This window comes from Trachemys scripta, chromosome 16 (genome assembly GCF_013100865.1).
Source record: "Trachemys scripta elegans isolate TJP31775 chromosome 16, CAS_Tse_1.0, whole genome shotgun sequence".
Lineage (NCBI taxonomy): Eukaryota > Metazoa > Chordata > Testudines > Emydidae > Trachemys > Trachemys scripta.
The window spans coordinates 10,528,754-10,529,352 of record NC_048313.1 but is presented as its reverse complement, the minus strand read 5'-3'; the positions used below and the strand labels follow the sequence as shown (position 1 = coordinate 10,529,352).

The following is a 599-nucleotide window of genomic DNA, read 5'->3' as shown; positions in this document are numbered from 1 at the left end:
TCAGCCTCGGAGGGAACGCTTTATTCATGGCTGGAGTGAGCAGGTCGGCCCCAGGAAGCCCCTCCAGCCCTCCCTGCCCCCGGTCACTTCTTCTTCCCCACTTTCTCCCTCTTGATGTCCTTGGCCAGCTCCCCGATCAGCCGCCAGTACTCGCTGAACTTCAGCTCCTCGTCGTTGTTCACATCCAGGCTGCTCATCTTCTCATCCAGGGAGCCCACGTCCTGCGAGGGAGGGCAGGGGGAGAGATGGTCAGTGCCTGGCGCCAAGGGGCCAGCGGCTGCAGTGGAGCAAGGCCGGGGAGGGACGGAGCCCAGGAGATCAGACCAGCCACTTCCTCTGCTCCGTGCCAAGGGCCGATGGGGGCAGAGTGCAGGAGCCAGGGGGCAGGGGGAGGCACTTGCAGGCTAACAGCAGGGGCAAAACGTCCCGTGGTTAGAGCAGCAGGACCGGTGCCAGGCGGCTTCTGGGCTCTGGGTTAGGTGGGGTCACTCTGGTACCATGGTATCAATTAGACAGACAGCAAGGGGGATAAAGAGAGGGGTTTGTATGGGGATAGATAGATAGATGGGGTGGATGGGGATAGATAGATAGATAGATAG

At 60.9% G+C, this 599-nt stretch overlaps 1 protein-coding gene across 3 annotated transcripts in view; it reads right to left on the bottom strand.

The window, feature by feature from the left end:
* The window catches only part of S100A13 (S100 calcium binding protein A13), a 7,566-nt gene continuing 6,967 nt past the window's right edge, over window positions 1–599 (bottom strand). For all 3 annotated transcript variants that reach the window (XM_034792979.1, XM_034792978.1, XM_034792977.1), the window contains exon 3: window positions 1–221. In XM_034792979.1, the coding sequence (XP_034648870.1) occupies window positions 84–221 (138 nt within the window). In that variant the 3' untranslated portion in view covers window positions 1–83. The remainder of the gene's footprint in view (window positions 222–599) is intronic.